The 21,569-nt window shown below is 45.6% G+C and overlaps 4 protein-coding genes across 4 annotated transcripts; 2 read left to right on the top strand and 2 right to left on the bottom strand.

Moving 5' to 3' along the window:
* Positions 1–1,787: 1,787 nt before the first annotated feature.
* LOC128297455 (calcitonin gene-related peptide type 1 receptor) lies at positions 1,788–14,723 on the bottom strand. Its single transcript, XM_053033093.1, has 10 exons — positions 14,605–14,723; positions 11,374–11,553; positions 9,511–9,643; positions 9,251–9,341; positions 8,143–8,234; positions 6,655–6,781; positions 4,317–4,418; positions 3,280–3,398; positions 2,558–2,738; positions 1,788–2,460 (listed from the first exon to the last, which is right to left on the bottom strand). The coding sequence occupies exons 1-10, from the start codon at positions 14,648–14,650 to the stop codon at positions 2,194–2,196; spliced, it is 1,338 nt and encodes a 445-aa protein (XP_052889053.1). The 5' UTR covers positions 14,651–14,723; the 3' UTR covers positions 1,788–2,193.
* A 1,222-nt stretch (positions 14,724–15,945) lies between these two features.
* Positions 15,946–16,643, top strand: LOC128298272 (uncharacterized). The gene is made up of 2 exons (XM_053034018.1): positions 15,946–16,060; positions 16,141–16,643. Exons 1-2 carry the CDS (start codon positions 16,003–16,005, stop codon positions 16,518–16,520), a joined length of 438 nt encoding a protein of 145 aa, XP_052889978.1. The 5' UTR covers positions 15,946–16,002; the 3' UTR covers positions 16,521–16,643.
* Positions 16,644–18,175: 1,532 nt separating this feature from the next.
* Positions 18,176–19,529, top strand: LOC128297145 (uncharacterized). Its single transcript, XM_053032720.1, has 2 exons — positions 18,176–18,311; positions 18,389–19,529. The coding sequence occupies exons 1-2, from the start codon at positions 18,263–18,265 to the stop codon at positions 18,802–18,804; spliced, it is 465 nt and encodes a 154-aa protein (XP_052888680.1). The 5' UTR covers positions 18,176–18,262; the 3' UTR covers positions 18,805–19,529.
* A 248-nt stretch (positions 19,530–19,777) lies between these two features.
* Positions 19,778–21,155, bottom strand: LOC128298998 (uncharacterized). Its single transcript, XM_053034825.1, has 4 exons — positions 20,376–21,155; positions 20,080–20,304; positions 19,919–20,008; positions 19,778–19,843 (listed from the first exon to the last, which is right to left on the bottom strand). The coding sequence occupies exons 1-4, from the start codon at positions 21,153–21,155 to the stop codon at positions 19,778–19,780; spliced, it is 1,161 nt and encodes a 386-aa protein (XP_052890785.1).
* Positions 21,156–21,569: the final 414 nt, after the last annotated feature.

Consider the following 21,569-nt stretch of genomic DNA (forward strand, 5'->3'; position numbering starts at 1 on the left):
AGCTAAATGAAATGATACCACGTGGTACGGAAATTTGTGCTACCGCTTCGTTGATCATGCTCTCTTGGTGTCGGAAACCAAAAATTCCATCGTTTCTGAGCGTTTTTGACGGACGGATCGGCGCAAAATACGAAAGAGATGCAGGATCCGTTTTGCCTTTTCCCCCTTCACTCTAATGCGTTTGATACGAATGTGAGAGGAATGTTCTTTTATAAACCTTAATTCTCACATTCCGGTCACGAAAAAAATTGAATTTATGGGTATGTGCTTTGCCTTGTTATCACTTACAACTATAAAAGTAAATAAATGAAAACATGGTTTGTTGCTGCATGCTATTCAGTGCCAGCGCCAATCTTCCTATCCAAATTGCTGAGCAAAATCCAAATTTGGATTGGGTAACATTGCCAATCGGTACGACGTGTTTACCGGATGCAGTGCGCAGCGTCACTACGCGAACTATTTCGTCCTTGCCAGGATGAACCGAAATAATACGAGCCCCATTGGCCACAAGGTAGGATGCATGTTGTCTTCTTTGACGATCACCAGTTGGTTTTCTTTTAGGGATACTGATCGATTATTGCAGTGCTTGGCTCGCGCTTGCGATTGCTGTATGCATTTTGCTTTAAGCAAGTGAACCGTAACTATTATTTTGTCCCAACTTCAAATTTCGCCAGGGGCCTCTTGTGGTACCCTTCGGGGCCCCCTCTAGCATAAGGAAACTGGGCCTATGTATACAACTACTACACACATTTCTTGGGGCCCCCAACACGGCGAGGCCCTAGGCGACCGCCTACTCCGCCTACCGCTTGATCCACCGCCACTGCTGTAAACGGAAAGATCTTTCTAATGGAGTGTTAACAGAAACGTTTGTTGCCGCTGTCTAAGAAACACGGGGACGTTGTGATTTTTTGGCTAGGATCTTCGAGTAGTTGAAGGACATGAAGAAGTAGCAAACTGTACAGAACACGATACGGTTATGGTATTGAATATGAACGAATTAAATACGCCAAAAGCTTACCGATAGGAAGTATTTCGTTTACCGCAAGTTTGAAAAGAATCGGTCTACTGTGGTATTTTCTACAGCGTTTTATTCATGAAGCAAATCGACGTCGGACACCCTTCGCAGCTTGTGACACTGCGGAGCGCCATCTATACGTGAGGTGCAAAATCAATATCAACGCACAGGTCGCAGTAGACAAAACTGTATAAGTGATTATTAACAAGGTTTTGGTTAACAAGTTGGATTTATACTGGCACTATTAACATTTCCATTTCACTCACCTTCTCTTTATTATAACGAATTTCTGCAATTTATAGCAACAAAATCAATCTGTGAGAAGAATTCCATCATCACATTAAAAACCATACATTTGATACACCTGCTGCTGCCTGATACACGCACGATATCCTTTATCTTGCTGGACTCGTTGCTGCTTTCACCGTCGAAAGGAAACGTACTGGTTTGCATGAAAATTTAATCCACAAACGTACTCCAATGCTCCTCGAATCCTCCAAGCAGACCAGCCAAAATTCTCAATGTAATTTTCCTATATGTTTTGTATGTACATGAAACCAAATATTGGACCGAAATCGATTTACCGAATCCTTGCGGTGAGCACCTTCTTCTCCAATTCCAACGCGAAAGGATTCCGCGGTAAAAAGGCACACTCGCACTGGCAATGCATCCAAAGCAAACAAACGAAACTTCTTGTCGATACGTACGTAAAAATATTCTTTATTTCTACTTTATTTCTTTCTTTCAGCACCGGATGTGTTTCTCCCGGGTTTGCACATCCCCAACGTTACTGGTGTAATGTTAAATATATTTGTAGTCCTCTATGCTGCCGCACTCAAAATATCGCGTACCGACGACTTCTAAATTTGTACATTCACGGTAATTCACCACAGAAACAGCGAAATATGAACATCTACCATGGTTTCGGCTATACATCATGTGAGCTCTACACCCGAAAGCCCTATCGAAAGGACGAAAGGACACCTGCCGCGACTACATTGACCGTGTACGGTTGGGACACAGGGACACAGAAGTATACCAAGAGAGAGAGGGAGTGAGTGAGTGTGAGTCTCCTTCGTTCCTGCGACCGACCAGCCTTAGACAGCGCACTGTCCCAACTGGGGAGACGGTTCGCGCTGACTCACACTCGTCGGTGTGGAGCGTCGAACGTTCAGCAGTCATACGACCACGTCGCGGCTCTGCGTGGCCGGTTGCCCCCCATTGCTCTCGAGAAAGGGATGTGTCACAAGGTCGGGAAGGAATCGGCTCAGGTAGCACTGTACCGCAAAGATTACGTCGTGGTTGGCGAAGCAGAACAAACACGAAACGCACAAACCCTGAAGACTGATCAGCAGGGCGGCCCCGATCTGATAGTACCGTTCCACCGAGCAGCCCTTCTCCGGCCGCAGCGGCAGCAGGATGTGCTGCAGCCCGAACAGCGGTATCTGGAATAGAGTTGGGAATCGGATGGACCATCAGGCAATCGAATCTAATTCGAACATTCGGAGCGAAATCGTAACGAGCTTGCAGCAGAGTACGCACCAGAATCAACGTTGCACGTGTGGCTTTCCGCAGCCCGAGCGGTGCCGGATGGGGCGAGGTGGAGCTTAGCTTCGTCAGCAACACTCGGACGACATTGATAAGAAACACCAGGGAGGCGACCAGCGAAAAGCACACAGGAATCGTCAGCAGCCACATGGCGTGGCTTTCGTTCATCCAGCAGCTGTAGATTGCGGTTTCGAGAGCACGAGTACGACCGGTTCAGCGTGAGATAAGTGTTAATGGGGTGAAATTGGTTTGCAGGACCTGTCCGAACGGACGCCCTGAACCAACCTGATTGAGTTCAATTTATTTGCCAAATCGACCAAGGTCAATTCGACGAGATTGTTCGATTGGATAAGGTAGGAAATGCAAAGCCGAAACAGCCGAAGCCAAATAAAGAGTGGTCGTGCAAGCTTTATCGCGACTGCTTAAGCCTCATAAAAACGATATTTACTTCCCGAAGACACCCATCAACACCCAATCAATTAGGATGCAGCCACCGGCCGATAATCCATCATGCTGGGGAGCCCATAAAAGCGTTGAGCGATTGAAGCCGAAAAGGGAGACACAAACTTCACAACAAACTTCTTCCAAGGGCGCCACAAAAAGGGACATTCATGTGTATCCCGATCTGATTCCACCGTAGCACAAACAATCTCGTAAAAAAGCAAACAAGCACGCTAAAAAAAAGTGTGTGTATCAGTGCGTCGTAAAATACTTACTGCTCCGTATCGAGTGGCTGCGTGTTGCGGACGAGGGCGTACAGGCTCACCAGCACCACCGGCAATATCCAGCCGATCGTGACAAACCAACGCATTGCGACAATATCCTTGATGAAGACCTTTTTTTTGTCGTTGTTGGTTGGTTTGTTTGTCCGAGGTATCCCGAGGTGTGTGCGCCAGGAGGAAGAAAATGGTAGAGAAATCATACGGAAACGGAATTAAGTCGAGTAGAGAGAAGAAACGTTGACGGGGTGGGCATGAATCAATCTCGACCAACCAAAACCGCACACACACATGCTGCCTCCAGTAGGAACCGGTACGATATGTTCGCCCCAGACTGACAAGTCGGCTTTCGCAAGTTACACCAAAACGGAAGACACTAACGGACGTCGGGACGTGTCCGGGATGCACGGCACCGAAGCAGACGAGATACGCCTGTGACGCCGATAGCAACAGGCGACAGATACCACTGTGTGTGTGTGTTCTAGCCGCGTGGTTTGGTGGTTTGCCTCGAAGTCCTTCGGGGGGGGTGCCTACTGAACCGGTGTTGTTCTGATGGCCATCATCCGGTGGCCGGTTCCAGCAAACAACTTCATCGTGCGACTTCCTAATCGAAGAGAAAATGGGCCCCAATGAGGAAATGACCTCGTTCGTCAAGCTCGTCCTGTGGTGGTGGTGTTGGTGCGTCAGGTCGACATCGATAGTGCGGAACTTCGGAAGGAAGTTAGCACACACAATAACTAACTCACAAAAGGACACGAGTCAATTCGCCGTACTTGGGCCGGCTTAATCGGCCCACAAAAAGTTACCCAGCCTCCAGCCACAGCCCCAAAGCATCTGCCACATTCACTTATGAAGAGAGAAAATTAACTTTTCATCCTTGGGTCTTTTTCGAAAACCGGACCTATCCGGTCTTATCGGACCTCTCCCCTCAAAAGGCTTGCTTTCGAGACTAATGGCAATCGCTCCGATGCGTCCAAACCGATTGAGTCCAACCTTTTCCATGACGATGCTGCGTGTATGTGTACGATACTTACTATAACGAGCACGAGATGCAGGTGAAGTCCTTCGCAAAACATCCAGAAATAATTAACCAGCATCAGGTAGTGCAGCAGTACGTGAAGTCCGACGCACCAGCGCTGTGGAAAAGGAAGATAGTTTACTTTTTGTGACAGACAACGATTCCCGGAAGAGTGACACAAAATGGAGGTTAATGGTTGAGAGGTGGGAGAAGGCTTTGCAGAGTGTCGTGAAATATGAGAACTGATACAAAGAACTCGTCCCCATCCAATGGGTTCCCGCTTATATCGACCGCTCCATGAAGATACTGAACCGCATGATGACCCACCGGAGCGGCTAATGGCGTTTGTACGTCCAGATTGTCCAGCGCGTTCTTCCGGAATACCGGATTCGCCAACACTTTTGTGAGTGGGCAAACTTTAACAATTATCTCCACCACACTCTGCCCCCACAGTTTGGTCCGGTGTTCCCAGCATCACTATCCAAGGAGCCATGGTTTTAACTCCAGCACAAACTATGCCCCAAAACTAATCACATCCTTCGTGTGGATTGACCGTTGTGCACAATCACAAAATAAAACTGCATATTTTCACGGTTTTTTGGGAAATTCAGTGTGAAAATTTTACTGTTAACACTTGCCTTCATTCTTTCATTGCTTTCTTGCGTTTCGTGTGTGCTGCCCTTCGTACGCGCGATTCGGACGCAACACCCATGTGCCGTATCACGCGTAAAGGAAGATCACTTGAATAAACACTAAACTGCAAATGTCTGTGTTGCACAATAAGGTGTGAAATGTAGTCCTGAGCTCACACCAAGGCAGACAATGCAGGCGCGAATTGTTACACACCCGGAAAACAGTCGGGAAAACTCCTAAAACGTGCCCAAAAAGCATTATTCTCGATGGCAAATACTGACACAAGCACCGTGGAAGGTGGAATGTGTTTAATAAGTGAAGGCATAAACTCATTTCAACCGGCACCAGGAATAGCCCGCCAGCCAGCGAACTAATTTAACTTTTTTTCCTCTCCCGTGTGTTTGCTGCTCCCGGAATGACTGCTAAAATTGTTGCGAACCATGGCCATCTAGGATGAAATGTGGTTGTGAAAAAGCACACCCTTCGGCGGGTTTCGACTGCTGTGATGCACTCCCCTGCTTTTGCAGGGTTACACACACCCTGACATCCCGTAACCCAATCACTGTGACCGACACGTTCTCGTTAGCTCCGTTTGATCTTCAAATGAAACATCGAAAATAAAGCTAATTACCGGACGTGGTGCTTCCGGAAAACGCACGGTGGTGTCGTAACAATTTGCGCGCTTCCGCCACGGTGCAGACGGCGCGTCCCAATAATCGTTGATTATCATCCCGAAACGGTCAAGCCTGCAATCAAAACAGGTGAACCGTATTGATTCGATCGGCGTTTGGGTTGATTTGTCGAGCCCCATTTTGCAACTAGCTTCACTTACACACTCCGTAAGCCTTCGGTATCCACAGAGGGATCCGCCAGGGTGATTTAAACTAAATTAATTTATTTCCTACTTTCCCCGCAAAACAGCACTCGTTTTTCACACTTACGCTCACGCTCACATTATTAAACACATTTAGCCCGGGTGTTGGAGCTCGAGCCTAGTCTAGCGAACCTCGAAGCTCCCCCAGTGTTTCCAATATCCAGAAAAAACATGATACAACTTTAAAGCAAATAAGCAACAGAATGTAGTGTGAAAGTCCCTTTTTTCCCTCCAAGATTGCTTCTACTGTTTCACGTCTGTTTTCTCGTCTAGGAACGTATCCTTTTTTGTGTCTTTAGTTCACGATATTTGCATCTTGTATTCTACGCAAGTTTTGTCACCAAGAAGTACCAGCGAGAAGGAGGATGTTCATGACGATGATGGTACGTTGTGCTGTGTTGCTCTTTTGGCTTACACTCTAAAGCTCTGCCACCTCCTGGGGCTGGTGTAAGACTTCTCACTTGGTTTTTTTTTTGCTAGAAAATTATGCTCCAAGATGTACAAAAAGAAGGTGGTTGTTCACTAGAGCTGCTCACGGTCCATTGCGCCCGGTATTTCCCGTACGACAGGTGTTTGTGTGTTTGTGTGTTCCTTTCAGGTTGTAGGTTGTATCAGGTTTTACAAATTGTTAGAGACACATTTTGCAAATAGAAATCTACCTTCAAACCAGCACCACTAGTTCTTCCGCACGATCAGGAAGAGGCTACCGGGACATTGCCCGAAAAATTGGTGAAACCCTTGCCTGTCAGCCCGCCGTAGATTTACATAAGTTCACACAACAAATCACTAAAATTGGAAGACCCCATTACAGGGATAGACCATTTGTTAAGGGTGGTGTTGCGCTTACCGTATTTGCATTCAGGACCTCCGGAACCTCGACGACAAACTTGTACCAGACGATCCAAAACAGACAGCTCAGGGCCAGTGAGGTAAACAGATGGATGTGGATCCGTATGCGGGTGCATTTCAGTGTTCTGGGGGGTGGGAGGGGGGGACCAGAGAAAAATGGAAGGACACGAGAGCATTACACGAAAAATGTTCGATAAGTAAAAGTAAAGTCACACAAATACACGATTGGCTTTTGCTTTGGCCTTTCTGCGCGAATGTTTGTTTAGTGGAAGTTTTTCAATTTGCTTCTTTTTCGTTCACCAATTCGGATGAATGTTTAACGATGGTTGCCGTATGACTGGCTCGCCCGTACTTCTCTTCCGGCCCGGACCCTTAGAGCCGAGGTGGTGCGATTTCTAGTGCGATGCTTAATTTCCTCAAGTGGCCATCACACTCACCAGAGGAAGTGATTTCAAAAACAATGAAATTACATCCCCCCGGCGGGTCCATCATCGCTGGGTCCGTGACGGATGTCGCGTCGCGCTAGAACACACTTCTTCCCATTGCAAAACAGTGAAACTGACCACAACACAACACTTGAAAATAAAGATTGATTAAGAGACCACACAACAGTCGCTGACACGCACTCTCTCTCGCCTTTCCGGCAGTGTTTTGTGTTTAAAACAACCTTCGTCCAGTCATTCGTCCTTCCACAGCCTCCACAATGCTAGTGCGCTTTCCGGTTCCGGTTGCGATGATTTAACGGACAACAAATTTTTGGGAATTTTCATTCACACCCACCGCACTACTGCGAGCAGGGTGTAATAAATAAGATATTTAGCTTAACGGAATGTTCCGGAGCTTCGAACGCTCGAAAACGGGGTTTGTTCGGTGTTTTACACAGAAATTCCAGAGCAAAAACGAGGGATCACGGCGGAAACGGATCCGTTTTACAGCAGCCGACGGACGAGGAGGACGTCGTAACCCAGAAGGATTCGCTTTCGGGTTTTTCCCCATACCCAGAGGATCAATTATTCACCCAAACGGTCAGCAGACGCTGATTCCGGCTTAGTGGCCTTCTTTTTTGCCCAAATCTTACGAAAGTCGATGAGTCGAAGCTTTTCCTGCACACATCACACGCGCACCAAAAGAAGGCTGGCGCCACAAAGTGGTTCACCCGTTCCGTACGGCTTGTGGGCGCTTCATTCGGCAAAAGTCAACTCAATTGAAATACTAGTTATCATCAATCATCTGCTGCTAGGGCGGAAGCGTTTCGGCGTGATTTTCGGCCCATATCGCATCAGCTTCAAGCTGAAGTTGAAGGTGAGGAGGCAAAGCATCACAACGGACAAATTGCAGATTGGGACAGGAAGGCTCCAGCTGGCACCACGGCAGCACGATAGTCTCTCCTGTTTGTGGTTTCAAATTGCGCCTTTTTCTCGTGTCTCTTCAATGTCTAACGTCTACCCCAATTATTGCTATATTTGAAGGCGTACTTCGTACTTACCGAAAGCTATGAAAGATACACAACGATATAATTAGCGCTAAGAAGGAAACCGTGTAGCCACCGATGTAAATGTCGTTCACCAACCGACGAAGCTGGAAGAAGAAAATTCAATTCGACACTTTATTATTTCGCACAAAAAAGTTAAATGAGGACAAACACATGCATGAATCGGAGGTCACGAAGAAGAACGTGTCGAAATATGGCCAAATTATACGCCTCTTTGGGGACATCTGCTCCGGGAAAACGGCACCGTTGTAACCGGTAAAACAGTGAACCGACAAACATTCAACAAATGCGGCTCCACGTCTAAGGCAAATCACGCACATCATCATCAAAAAAAAATCCCGTCGTCGGTCCGTAATCTGTCGCTCTGGTGGATCGCTCGTTCTCGGTGGTTCATTTCTTTTTCTCATTTTATTAATCGGAATGAGCGTTTCACCATCACCACCACCCCCAGACGAGGCAAAACATTTGTAGACGAGTCGGCCGGTGCGTGACGCGTGTTGATTGCATTGCTCTGCTGGTCGTCGTCGCCGTCGTCAAGTATTCGTAGACCACCACTGGCAGTAGTTGTTGGCCGTCCGCGACAGCGTACTTGTAGTACCACCGGTACATGATAAGAGACACCATCCCCTGCTGGAGTGGGCCGTGATTTTTTTTGATTTTCGGTGCAGACTTAACCAGACTTAACAGTCAACCGCACTCGTCATTCGTCCGTCCATCCGTCCCCGGGGGTCGACTAATCGACAGCTCGTATCGCTTCTGATGTTAGGCATCTCCGGGGTCTCCCCAACAATTGATTTATTGCGGGAGTTTGAAGCGAACGAAATAAAACTAATGGTGAACCAAACACAGCCGTGCCATTCCCCGGGGCACGACAAGACGACATCATTACTCATATGTTGTCAAATTTATTTTATCATTACTCTCGGCACTCGCAGGGAACGGAGAGCGCGTGATGTGGGAGCAGAAGAATGATTGTAATTTAATTATCATTCCATGTTCCAACACCTTGATGGGTGGTGGTTTGTTGACATCGAGCTCGGTGTGGAATTGGAAAATAATACGCAAACTAATGAGGTAACAACAACCCCGAACAACCTGGTACCTGCATATCTTCCGTGTCGACACAGTTCGTGTAGTTGGACCATTCCCGGCCGGAGTGCGGGTGTACGAACCAGGACCCATTCTCATGACATCTGTAACACGAAGAAGTAACATGTCGCCCTGTTAGTACTTGCGCCAGCAAACAACCACGGAGCGGGGCCAAATACATAAGCCTAATTTCCCCGGAGCACTCTGCACTCTGGTAGAGCCTCGGGGAAAAAGGGGGCTAGAAGGGAAAAGGTTTAAAATAGTTATACTTACGTACGATAGGCTAGTCGCCGTGGATCAAAGCCCAGGATAAACTTTGGACAGAAATTGTCCGCCACCGTGCCCGCCAGTGTCGGTTCCCAGCAGGACCACCCGTCGAAGCGTCGGGGACAAAATGCCGTACTACCTGGTAGAGAGGGGAAAAGGGGTTAGAGGGAAAAGATGGGGAGTAAACACAAAATACAAATGAGGAGCTTCTACCGTACCACCGTGGGCTATCCTGTCGGTGTCCTGATGGCTGTTTGCACTTTAAGACGATGGTCCCGGTTCTTGAATGGGGACACATGAAACGGTACCACCGTGATTTCAGACCCTCGGTTAATGCATTACACGTGTGTGCTCTCGACCGTAGCGAACATTGCCCTGCCTGCCAGATGTCAATCCTGGAGTTGTCCAGCTATTTTTAAAAGACTTTGTGTCAGCTCACATTAGCTCGCATTAGCTCCTGTTAACCCGAGTTAACACGGGAGAGTCGTGGTTCAATCGAGCTGCTCCTTTATGGTGGAATTCACACCACATAAAGACACACATCACACGCCGGGCTTTCATTTATCCGCGAGAATATGCAACAGGACATTCCGACAGCATTTCGCTGCGATTCATTGCTTTGCCACATATTAATATTAATGGTGCTCGTTATAGAAAGGGAATTACCGCATGAAGCCATTGCCACAGAAACACAAACATATGCGAATTAAATCGTTCGTGTTAATGTTTGCCGCAGCTTTATAAACATTACTTCCGACCGAAATCCCATTTCGCACACTCGAAGCCGCGCGTGTTGTGGGCATACATTATAATACGTTTTGCATGGATCTCTGCCATTCGGATGCCATTACGTCGTTTGATGTAGTGCTTCACCAAAAGCCCTTCAAAATTCACAATGTCAGGGTAGTCAAATAGTATCTAAGCCCGTTTCCCAAGAGTTCAGTGCATTCAACAGGTTCCGATTGGTGTTATTGTACAATTAACTGGTCGAGTGATTTTAGACAAAACATTTCACCCTTGAAAACTTTACAAATTAATCTTAACCTTACTTTTTAATTAAACCCTTCTTGCCAGATTGAGGAGTGTTTTTAAATTGTTCCTTGGTTCCCCAGGACAGTAAAAGTAAGTGTGTCACCCCTTCAGCCTGAAGTTTCGCTCCCAACTTTTCCCAACCAAGGACAGCCGCGTACGTACGTACTTGTGCGGATGGATGCAGTATCATCTTAAAACGAGAATCAATTTCGATCCTCCGATCCAAGAAAGCCCAGGGCCAACCATCCGGGACCCGAGATCTTCGAGCCCGCCCCAAGAGCCGTCAAACCCGTATATGCCGTACACGTTCGCTCAGCTTGGCCCCGTAACTTTTACGCTCGACTTTTCACCTCGGCTTAAACTTGAGCTGTAACTCAATTTCAGCTACACCTCCACAAGGCCCAGCACACACACACACACACATCTTCAAGGACTTTGCATCGCACCGGAACTGGAACCGCACAATCTTCCTGTTTTAAAGCAAGCCACTGTCAAACCCGATTAGCCTCCGATGGTGCAGAACGGTTTTCTTTCTTGCCCGTAAGTTACAGGTTAACTTTAGCTGCCAACGTCTCTCCATCGTTCGTACCGGTCCTCGTCTAAAAGTTTCAAGTTCACACCGGATAGCGGCCATCGGAATTAGCAGCTATTTTTACGTTTAAATCAATCCCTTCTTCTACTGACAGCGACAGGGACAGGGCTTTTTCAAATCAACAATAAATGTTTGTTGCATTCTTGTGCGCCTTTCTACGCTGCACCACTTTAAGCAGGTAATTTATTAAGTTAAGAATATCCTCTACATCTTCAGGCAAACAGGTTCAGGCAATCAATACTTACCATCGGTGGTCCAGGGCGGCTCGGTAACGTTGGAGCGCATGCAGGTGTAGTACAGATGGCGCATTAAATCCTCCGGACTCTCGAACTGGAGCCGATCGAACTGAATTTGACCATCCTGTCCATCGCCCACGCGGCCTCCAGCATCAATCGGTGACGTTTGACCAGGGTAGCTTCCGTTCGCTGTAAAAGCAGAGCGTTGAAAGTCCGTTAGCACGTGCCACTCGACATTGATATTGTGCGAAATTCGATCAATCGCTTCAACTTAATTTGATAAACCGTACGGGAATGCATCGAGACTGAGGCCAAATTGGATGATCTTTGTTCTAGGATCTCAAAGTGTAAAGTATTCTGTACTCCTGCTTGCGAAACGTTCAGATGAAGTTAATTTGTATTGCCCAAACATATCTCGTTCCCTGTAATCAGTAATCGTTCAGTTAGGATTTTATTCAACCAGTTCCTCGATTTTTGTTCGACGCACGTTAGGACTCGCAATTCAATAACGAAATGTGCGCAATGTAAAACAAACTTCATAAAACCAATTTCGATCTCCACGTTCCTGGAACTGCAGCTGTTGACGCCGTTGCTGCTGGCGTCTGATGTGCTGAGGTGCCGTTGATTTTTTGCTGTTTTGCTTCTATCATTAAAATTTTAATACAATTTCACACCAAGCGGCATAAGCATCGGCACAGAAAAAAAGGCGTAAATCTGTTTACCAATTTGCCACTAGGGGACGCACTTAACACGCTTAACACACATAAAATCGACGAATGCTTCCAATTCCATTATATGTGCCGGTGGTATTGACATATTAAAAAAAAATAATAAGTCTTTTTTAGCTCAAAAAAAAGAACATCCTATTTCAGCTAGCAACTGCTACTACAAGCCACACCAAATGCCATGTCCTGGAAAGGATAACCACCAAAGCAACGTCGCTAGCTGTCGTAGAACTTCATCGTAAACGAATTACTGCACCATTCATGCTGAAAGCCAAGGACACCGGAGGAATAATCCTGATCAGAGAGCTGCCGGAGAGCTCGTGTCACTCGTAATGGCTAATGTACTTTTCCGCGCCGGCTGCTTTCATCGGTATGCGTTCGAAACGTTCAGGAATCAGGCTCATGAAAACATCGCTAATTTCAAAACGGCGACTGATCCCCCATTCAATGCGCTATTCATCATGAGCTGGCAACCCGATTACGGCCCTCCTCATTCACTGCTAATGGCTTGTAAGCGTTGCGGGAGATCGTGCTAGGCACTTTTAATCCTCCGGGGAGCTGTTTTGTTGGAAATCGTACTTCGATCGCCGTTACATCGCCGTGACTTTACCGGCTCGACAATGTTGCAACCTGTTCGCTGTCCGTGTGTAGCACACAAAGTATAACGTTCGTTGATATATTTCACACCGGAAATATACATCTTCCGTGAATTGTTAGCGTTTATAAACATATTGCAGGGAAAGAGCCATTCTTTATTCTTCAGTTTGTTCCTCACTATGAAAGGGATACAACGTGTCAATATCACTATTTAAATGTATTTAATTCCAATTTTATTGTTAATTATTGAGCAGCTTCTGAATGACTCGCCTAAGTTCGCTTTTATTTAATCAGATTAAAAATCCAATTATTCGTCCGAAATAGTTTGCGAGGCGTGTCAGTAAACCAGCACGTCGTTATGATACACATAAATGGTTAATGCAAAACGATAAACAATGGATAGCAGTAGCACACATTGCAATCTACCAATACTGCCGTTTATTAATATAAGCCTAATTAGTCCCCGGGATAATCCTTTTTTCCCATCCTTGTGCTCCAATCTAATTCGCACTATCACTCGGTCAGCGAATAAATACGCGAACCGAAAGCTGTATCAACATCATTCACGATCCATTAGGTATTCATTTGCCCCCGGATCCAACCTTCACGAGTGGATTCTGAAATGCCCACTATCAGCGCAACAAATTCATTATCTTTCCACTGTTAATTGCCTTAAAGGCATCGAATTTGATTTGCACCATATTTTCCCCCATCATGCGACGGTTCGTCAAAACAGTAGTGGCCCTTTCCGGTAGCGTTTCCAACTGATAACTGCTTTTTAGCAACATAACCCCCGCATGGTGGGTGTAGTCGTATGCGAGTGTCAAAGAGCGCAAATACTACTACCAACTCCTTGCTGTGGAAGGAGCATCTCCTCATCGGATATTGCAATTCGATACTTTAGCTTCCGGGGTCGGCTATGGCGCACCGGGGCAAACTTTTGCTGAACACCGACCACCTTCATCTCCCGGTAGGGCGTCGTTCAACTTTAACATTTATCACCTGTAACGAGCCGAACAAACATGTTGCGGTGGTACTTCACCTTCGGCACAGGAAATCAAATGATGTTAAACGATTTAATGCCCATTGTGTACGATTCATTGCGCCGTTATAATCACGGCCATGACCATTTCCATTCCCCGGTGAACGTGGCTCAAGCTGCAATTAATAGCGATGCTTAGTCCTTTTTACCGACACATTCAATGCAGGTTTAATAAGGTACAGAATGCTTGTAATCTCAAGATCACAGCGCAAGAAATATGTTATTGAGTTCCACCATGTCCTATTTGAACTTCAGTTTTCCCTTTTCGCATTATAACACAATCGGATATCGTTCGGTGCGTTGTGCTTCCTTGTGGCAAATCTAACACGAACACAATTACGCGGTCCGACGAGGAAGATACAGTTTGGCTTTGCCTGTTTGTTTTTGCCGAAAAATTGACGACCTGCGTTGCTATGTTCCAAGTACTGTAAAAGAAACTGCCATTAGAAATATGATACCGACGGTCATACTTGCTTGTAGGCAACTTGCCGCAACACTCAAATTTGATACCAACAATACCTCCACGGATGTTCAATCGATTTCGTCCCAGCAATGCCAGATAATCAAACAACGCCCAAGGAGTTTGCATTAGCCTTAAAAATGTTTGCACAGCCATTGGTTCGTCGCTAGTGCTTGGACGCGACATCAAATAAATTGGCCCAAAGAAGTTAATTCGGTTAAGGGTTCAAACGACGCTCCGATGTTCGTATTCTAGTGCCACAAATAATTACCATAATGAGCGCCATACGTCGCTTCATTGGAAGTCATTAAGGCTTTGTTTGATGTTTAATAGTCGGATAATGCAACACTCTCCACGGTTGATACATATTTGATTCACACACCATTTGACGAGCAAATGTAAATTCAACTATTTACCTTTCGCGAGATCAACGCGCACCAGCTCCATCGCGTCTTGGATCATAACCGTTGCCGTTGCCGCCGTCGTCGTCGCACCCGATCTGCAGAACCACCACCTTCAACTTCAATTACCTCCGATGAGCTTGGTGCAGATTAATGTTTGTACATTCAATTATCCACCATTCGCCACCATTTCCCGCAAAAGCAAATGCAGGATTATTTATTCAACAGGCGAGAACGGTCGTGTGAGTACGTGTTGCTACCCAATGATCGCTCAACATACACGTACGTATTACTTCCTCGCTCATTTAATAACACCAGCGCGCTACTTCGATTTTTTCAAGTCTTCGGGTTTCTTTAAATAAGACCATTGTCTCGTCACTATCGCCCCAATTCACCCAACTCGCGGACCGTTCGTTATCGGGTATTGTCACCGCAACGGGTTTGCTACAATCGCAACACAAATCACCACCATTAACGACACCGGAGACGCACTGCCCGCAAAGATCCGTCTGCATCCAGCAGCCCGACGCAACTGAAAGGATGAAACTGCCATGACGGTCCATATCCCAGCACGGTGGCGATACCATGACGACGGCCGTGTGCTCTTGCCTTTTCCGATATGAGGTGGAGGTGCCTGGTGTTATTTGTGCGTTCAAGAACATATTGGAACGGGAGCAAGAGAGAGAGAGAGAGAGTTAGCGAGAGCAAACGCAACGCAGCTACTAAACTACTACAGCAGCGAGCACGAATGAGAGAAGAGCGGGAGAGAGAGCGCAGTCGCATGGTTTCTCTCGCGCGCTGTATATTGTTTTCCCGCCATTTTCAAACCGCGTGGTCCGCGTGTCGTTTGTTGCATGATTTATGATTCTTTTAAACGTCTACAATTTCACAGCTATTGATGGCTTGTTCTAATCGATCTCTTATCTCAGTTTTTAACTTGTTAACGAAATCTTAATCTACGATCTCGTTCGTATTACATGTGCCTACTTTTATGTTTCAGAAATGCTTGTTTTGGTTGTAATGTGAACCCATTTTATAGCTCCTTGCCCTTCGGCTCGATTAATATTAATCGATGACCAATGTGCTAAAGCATGATAACTTCAAGCACACGAGTTCGTTTAGCAATCGTGGAAAGATATTGGTGGCGATGAATTTTATGGAGCGTCTGATAACACCAATACCAACACCGATCTGATTAATGTTTATCAACACAGATTGCTATTATCTGATGGTTCTCATGTGCAGAAGAATGTTGATAAGAGCGCTGATACGATACCGTATAAACACACCAACGCTAGGTTGGTCGGTTGACTGAAACCGCCAGTTTTTCGCCGTAGCTCATTGCCATTGCATCACCCCATTACGTTGTGTTTTTCGTACCCATTATTCAACAGGCGTTCCCTCGTACGAACCATGAATCATTGGAAGCATCTTCTTGTCGGTATTTTAGTGTGCTGTTTCGTGCAAAATGGTAGCTATCCGAACATAATGAGCAGTGAAACGTTCTCGGACTTCGCTAACAAGGTACTATTTGGTTGTTATTGTTGGCAGCATTTTCCATTTCCTGTTTTTCGTGCGAACACTCGGACAGTGACAGTGTGTGTGAGGACAACCTGATCGAGTGTGATGCGAGTGCGGCATCGCTCGGCATGGCAAGGGTGGCAGCGTTCAAGCCCACCATGCAGATAATCCAAACGTCAACGTTCAGCTGCTTTGAGCTGGTGGTGGAGGATAATTCCGCGGTACTGCGAACACGGGGCTGTGCCTACGATGCCGTCGATGTGTGTCCGGGTGAAGTGCGCGTGGGTGTGCAGACTGGATGCCGATGGTGCAACGATAGCGACGGATGCAACTCGGCGGGCATCTTCCAGGTAAACGTGCTCCTAATGGCGGTTGTACTTTTGGTGGGAATTTTGCACAAAATGTTTTAAAATGAAACAATATTTGCCCATTAGTGCGTAGACGAGATTTAACAATCATACGTGAAATGTGTAAGTTACAATGGAAGTCAATCTTGTCACAAAACATTATAAAACCATTGCATTGCAACATTGCAAGCGACATAACATTCCGTTTGATTGTTGTACGAAATAAAAAGGAAAGGAAAAGTGTATTTGTTTTGTTTATGTTTACATACTTCTATCACACATGAAACGAATTCTTTTAATGCTATTCTTTAGGATTATTATTTAAAAAAATATATGATTTTGATTCTAATCCAATAATACGCAGAAATCAATCATCAGAATCCAATCTGCCTAGGGTAAGGGCACTTGTTATACGTTCAGGAAATGAATTTGATTCCACAGGTTCCATAGCCTTATAATCTAATAGACTAGAGTCTGTACAGCAAAGACTCTAATCTATCTGTTAGAAGTATAGCTTGCTTATCTGGCCATCTGACAGCCATTGTCCACCTCATAGAGTTAGGCTTTTGCAGTGGAAATTTCCGGTAGACGTCGGATGATATATCAAATGTTTGTGGCTGGCCTAGGACTATGGCCTATTGACTAAGCGCATCTACAGCTCAATTTTACTACAACGATTTGTCCATCTGCTTCTGTTTTCTTATTTATCGGTACAACAACATCAAGAGGTAGAATTCCTGCCATTTTTTTCTTTGAATTTATTTATCTGCAGCGGGATAGTCAGCCCTACGTACGGCGGATTGGTCTGGATGGGATTGTAGACCGGTTCTGTCGTGTAAAGGCTGGCGCCGCTACCAACACACCACCGGACCGCTCCACGAGTTGTCCATATGCTTCAATCTCAATTCAATCTCAATCTTCAATTCATATCTCAATTATTTCTATTTCAATAAGTTCTTCAATATATTATTTTTGGCAATCATACTTCAATCGCTTTAATTCCACCACGAAGATCACCGATGTTAAAAATATATTTTAATGCTGAACAAAAAACTATTTCGTTAATCATGAAAACAAAATTAAATGACCAATAAATACATATATAAATAATTAAATAGATTGTTTAACACGTAAATAAATAAATAAATAAATAAATAAATAAATAAATAAATAAATAAATAAATAAATAAATAAATAAATAAATAAATAAATAAATAAATAAATAAATAAATAAATAAATAAATAAAAAAATAAATAAATAAATAAATAAATAAATAACGCGTTTGTTTGACTAAACGCGCTTGAAAACACCTGACATCATGTTCGAGAGATTCAAGCGAGTTTTTGCGCCGAGAGTTAACGCATTTTTCCATGGTGCGCATGATCATCAGCGCTGTCAAACATCCGCAGCTATAACATCGGAACACGCCCAAAACTTTACGGCATTGCTTTTATGCTTCCACTGCGGTACATATCGAACAGCGGTAAAGCAAACTTCTTGAAATGTTTTTGTTCGAATTAAGCCTACAAGTTAGGCGACAAAGAATTGGTAAATTCCCGACGGTAATAAATGTTTTACGCCATTTTCAGCATTTAATGAAACGCATCCAAATGCGTATGTTGGACATGCCTGATTCATGACATCATTGCTTTGTGTTTCACTTTGTCGTAAAACGACGCTCGGTCATTAAATAAAATATTTCCTCCCGAGCCGCGTTATTACTGAATTGACTTCGGCCGTGTGCAGTCGTGTTTTCTTTTCCCCTGCTGGTGCTGTTATTGAAAGTGAAAGCAATACCTTCATCATGAAACTCTTCCTGCTGAGTGCGTTCCTCTTCCTGGCCACCTGCCACGGTAAGCATCTGGTCGAATCGTACGCGGTACGGCTTCTTCTCACGGTTTCGTTTCGTCCCGTTTTCGACGTTTTGCAGCCGCTCAAGCGTTGCGCTGTATGCAAGGCGTCGAGCTGATTCTCGACGCGAACAGCACCCCGGCGAAGGACAATGAAAAGGTGCCGGAATACACCGAGTGCGGTCTGGTGACTACCGGTGTCTCGGCTGCCACACTGCTCGGGCTGAAACCGAGCACGGCCGTGCTGCCCTCGGGCGACTACAAGTGCTTCCATCTCAAAATTGAGGATAGCGCCACCGAGAAGGCCAGCGTCGTGAAGGGCTGCATCTACAAGGCCCAGAACGTGTGCGACGGCAAATTCAAGGTGGACACCGCGCGCGAAGTGTTCTGCAGCCAGTGCGATTATGACGAGTGCAATTCGGCCCTCCGATTCGCCTCCAACTGGAAGATTCTCAGCCTCACCCTGTTCACCGTCGTGTGCTTCCTCATGAAGTAATCGCTTCCCGCGGTCCATACATCCCACTTACTTCATTACCTTTATGCCAAAATGAATCATCCATTTTCGTTTTTAGTGTGTAAGCTTTACAACCACAACGTACAATTTGATAGGCCTCAGTCGCAAATCTCTCAGGATAATACGCACGCCTTCGGCGAGCGTCGACGGTGCTTGCGTACGATTTGAGGCAGCAAAAAAGAGGAAACGAACTACAACGAACTGCCACTTCTATTCTGCGACTATCGTGATGTTGAACACGCATCAGAAGCCCGGGATAAATGCCTTAACAACGATGAGTACCAACGATATTAGATCGTAATCTCAAACGCTTTTTAGAATGCCGTAGAACTTCCGTCGCTTTCGAGTTTCGAGTCTCGCTTTCGGGCTCAATTGATTACTCGTGATGAAAGAACGCTATTTGCGCTTGCAGTTAATTGTTTATTTTTCTTATGGCAACATATTCTCGTAGCAAGTTTGACTGAGTGAATGCCGTTATCACGCTGGAATGCCGGTTCCAATAATCTGCGTAGAAGTAGCTGTATGTTTTCTTGCTTTTTTGCTGCGTGAAATACCGCATACATGAGCAATAGGGCCTGGCCGTCTATCTCGAATATATAAAACAAAAAAACAGCAAATAACGCATACTAGATTGTGTTTTCCGATGCATTGTGAGGCATCTTAGAGCGTGATTAAAGAAACAATAAAATTTGCTATCATTAGTATGCCGCCCGTGTGTTGGTTGTTGGCGTGAAAGGTGCCGGGTTTTGTCAGTGCCATTTTTCACCGGCATGACATCATGACATCATCATCCGAAACAAACAAAACCGCGCATGACTTCATTCGCGTCGCCCATGTCGCGGGCAACATTTGTCTCTTTATTATTATGCGTTCATGCGCTTGGGGTGATGGTGTTTGCCACACAACACTAACACGCGCACAAGCGGGTGTTGAAGGGTTGTCCACTTTGTAGTTCTTATCCATATTCTTGCATGTGGAATTGTACCAGTATGATCACGTAACTCGTCACAGTGGCTATTATCTAACAAATAAATTATTAGTCAATGCAACAATGCAGCTGATGGTCGACGATCGTTTCGTTGGGATGAAAGCTTACCCCAAACAGCAGTGCCCGGTTCATCTCATACAGACCAAAGTTTGTAACGCTGTAGTTTCGCTGCATACAATCCAGCATAATTAGTTCTAGCTGCAATGATGGGTTAACGAACAACGCTGTAAACTTGTTGCTGGCCGGTAAATACCGAATTTACATCCTACCAATCTTTCCATTCTTGGGCCGTGGCATTGCTGGTCGACGGTGCTGAGGATTAAACACATTTTCTTCGATCGTTCGGTGTACTGCGCTGGTACCGTAACAAGGCAGTACAGCTGAAGACAGAGATACAGGAAAAAGGACACCGTGTTTAAATATTTCAAGATGTCCTCTACGCCAAGGCTTTGCTGCTTTATCTCAAGCATCGTTGAGGTGTACATGTAGTATACCTGTGGGCAAAATACCTTCCAATTAATGAACTGTTATTCCCCAATTTTTCTCGATCTGCCCTCGTACATACCGACAGCACAATCATGAAAAAGAACCAGCAATTTAGCAGCAACACCGGAAGATTCATGATGATCATAAATTGCTTTTCCAGCTCTGCAGTTTTGCAATGTAACATATACACGCGGTGCAGTGTGGATTCCATCGGTTCGTCTGCATTCTCGCCAACGCTGGTCAGTTGGGAATTGATCGATCCTTGGATGAGAACAGCGATCATCAATCCCACCAGATACAGGTTCGCGAACGCAGTAATAATGTATCGAAAGACAAAAAAGCATACACCCATCGCTATCTGTGCGTTCCCGGGACTTTCGTCCAGCGCGACGTAAAACATCACCAACGAGTACACCAGCAGTACGACATCGACAAACACTATTTTAAAGATAAGCCGCTGAGTGTACTCTCTGCTCGGGCCACTGCAGTGCCACTTCCGCAGGATGGAGTTTCGCAACGCAAACAGATCATTCAACGTGCAGCGCAAAATGTCAACATTGAGCAGCATCTTCACGTTCACCACGATCATCAGCAGATAGATGAGGCACAGTTGGACGGCAACGGAAACGGATTCCGTGAGAAAAGAGCCCGTGTATCCGTAGAGGTATATCAAAACCATCACACCAGGCGTACCAACAGCAATGGCAAGGGTCATCACTACACAGAACAACACGCGTTTACGACTTTTTGAAAATGACCCGGGAGAACCGGGATCGTACTGCAACGCGAATGTGCCGCATGCCAGTAGAAAGCACCACAGAAACCGTTCCGAAAGTTCGGACCACTTGCTGACGTTCATTGTAACGTTGTGTTCAAGTGAGTCTCCTTCGGGTCGATTATGAGGCCGCCCCTTCACACGTCCTTCTGTTGTTTATTTATTTAGTTATTCATTTCTATCATTAATCAATTTACACAACGCATCTGCGACAGACTACGCGTAGACATTTAATGTCGATTGCTTCCGCTTGAAGTTGCGGAAGAGCACATTCCACCGTTGCGTTATTTGTATTCCTGAATGTGGAACTGTATGAGTATGATCATGTAGCTGGTAATCGTTGCTATCATCTGTAACGATAACGACACATTAGCCAGCCATTAGTGGGTTCGTGAGACTGTTCCTACTCCAAACAAAAGGGCCCGATTGATGGCGTACATGCCGTAGTTGCTGATCGAATAATTACGCTGCAAACAGTCCACCATGAGCAGCTCGATC

The sequence above is a fragment of the Anopheles moucheti genome, chromosome 2 (assembly GCF_943734755.1).
Source record: "Anopheles moucheti chromosome 2, idAnoMoucSN_F20_07, whole genome shotgun sequence".
In the NCBI taxonomy this organism is placed as follows: domain Eukaryota; kingdom Metazoa; phylum Arthropoda; class Insecta; order Diptera; family Culicidae; genus Anopheles; species Anopheles moucheti.